This window comes from Apis dorsata, unplaced genomic scaffold (assembly GCF_000469605.1).
Source record: "Apis dorsata unplaced genomic scaffold, Apis dorsata 1.3 scaffold_344, whole genome shotgun sequence".
NCBI lineage: Eukaryota > Metazoa > Arthropoda > Insecta > Hymenoptera > Apidae > Apis > Apis dorsata.
Window position 1 is genome coordinate 113,594 of NW_006263611.1, and position 979 is coordinate 114,572.

At 42.2% G+C, this 979-nt stretch overlaps 1 protein-coding gene across 1 annotated transcript in view; it reads right to left on the reverse strand.

Annotated features, from left to right (window-relative positions):
- Positions 1-979, reverse strand: part of LOC102673865 (twitchin) — a 74,242-nt gene that overhangs the window by 30,020 nt on the left and 43,243 nt on the right. Inside the window, 3 exon segments of the mRNA XM_031511717.1 lie at positions 1-278; positions 444-746; positions 817-979. The exon segment at positions 1-278 is cut by the window's left edge and continues 4 nt beyond it; the exon segment at positions 817-979 is cut by the window's right edge and continues 3 nt beyond it. Of these exon segments, the coding sequence (XP_031367577.1) occupies positions 1-278; positions 444-746; positions 817-979 (744 nt within the window).

The window sequence follows — 979 nt, forward strand, 5'->3', positions numbered from 1 at the left end:
AGTGAGTTCCACGGTTTCCTCGTCTTTTCCGTTAGCATTCTCCGCGATGAGAGTATACTTTCCAGTGTCTTTACGCATCGCGTTTACGATGGTAAAGTCTGTGTGATAATCCACGTTCTCGATCTTGATACGCTCGGTGGTAGTAAGAGGTATGTTGTCTCTCCAAATCCATTTAACTTCTGGCGGCGGTTCCCCTATGATATCTACCGACCATTTGTGAGTACGTCCAGCCTTGATAACTATAGACTTGAAATTCGTTCTGTCGATTCTCGGTTTAACTGAAATTTCAAATCGAGATGCAAATTAATTATATACATATATATATATATAATGAAAATATATATAATGAAATATATATAATAAATATATATAATAAAAATGAAACTTTGTTTTATATATATATATATTTATATATAAAATAAAGTTTAATTTTTTTAACTTACGATTCTTGTGTTTGCAAAGATGATTGTCGGTGGGCTCGCTAGGCTGGCTGGGGCCTGCTTTGTTGTGAGCCCTAACTCGGAATTGGTAAATCATCTTTTCCTTCAAACCTTCGACCTTCGCCTCTGGGGTGGCATCGGTGGTTTTCATTACCTCTACCCAGTCGACAGCGAACTTGTCCTTCATCTCCACGGTGTAATGAGTGATCGGTCTACCGCCGTCGTTCTGAGGCTTCTCCCACTTCAAGGATACGCTTACGTTATCGTAATCGAAGATTATAGGTTTACCAGGCTTATCAGGCTCGTCTGAAGAGGATGAATCAAAAGTGAGTGAGCGTGGCAATAAGCGAAGCGAGTAAGAAGATTATTTATTCACCATAAGGATTCCTGGCAAGAATCGCCTCCTCGACTTCGAGCGGCTCGGACTCGCCTTCCTTGTTCACAGCTTTCACGCGGAATTTGTACTTCTTCTTCGGCGTCAGGCCGGTGAAGTTGAAGCTGGTTTCGTCCGGTCCCACTTCCCCGGCAGGGATCCATCG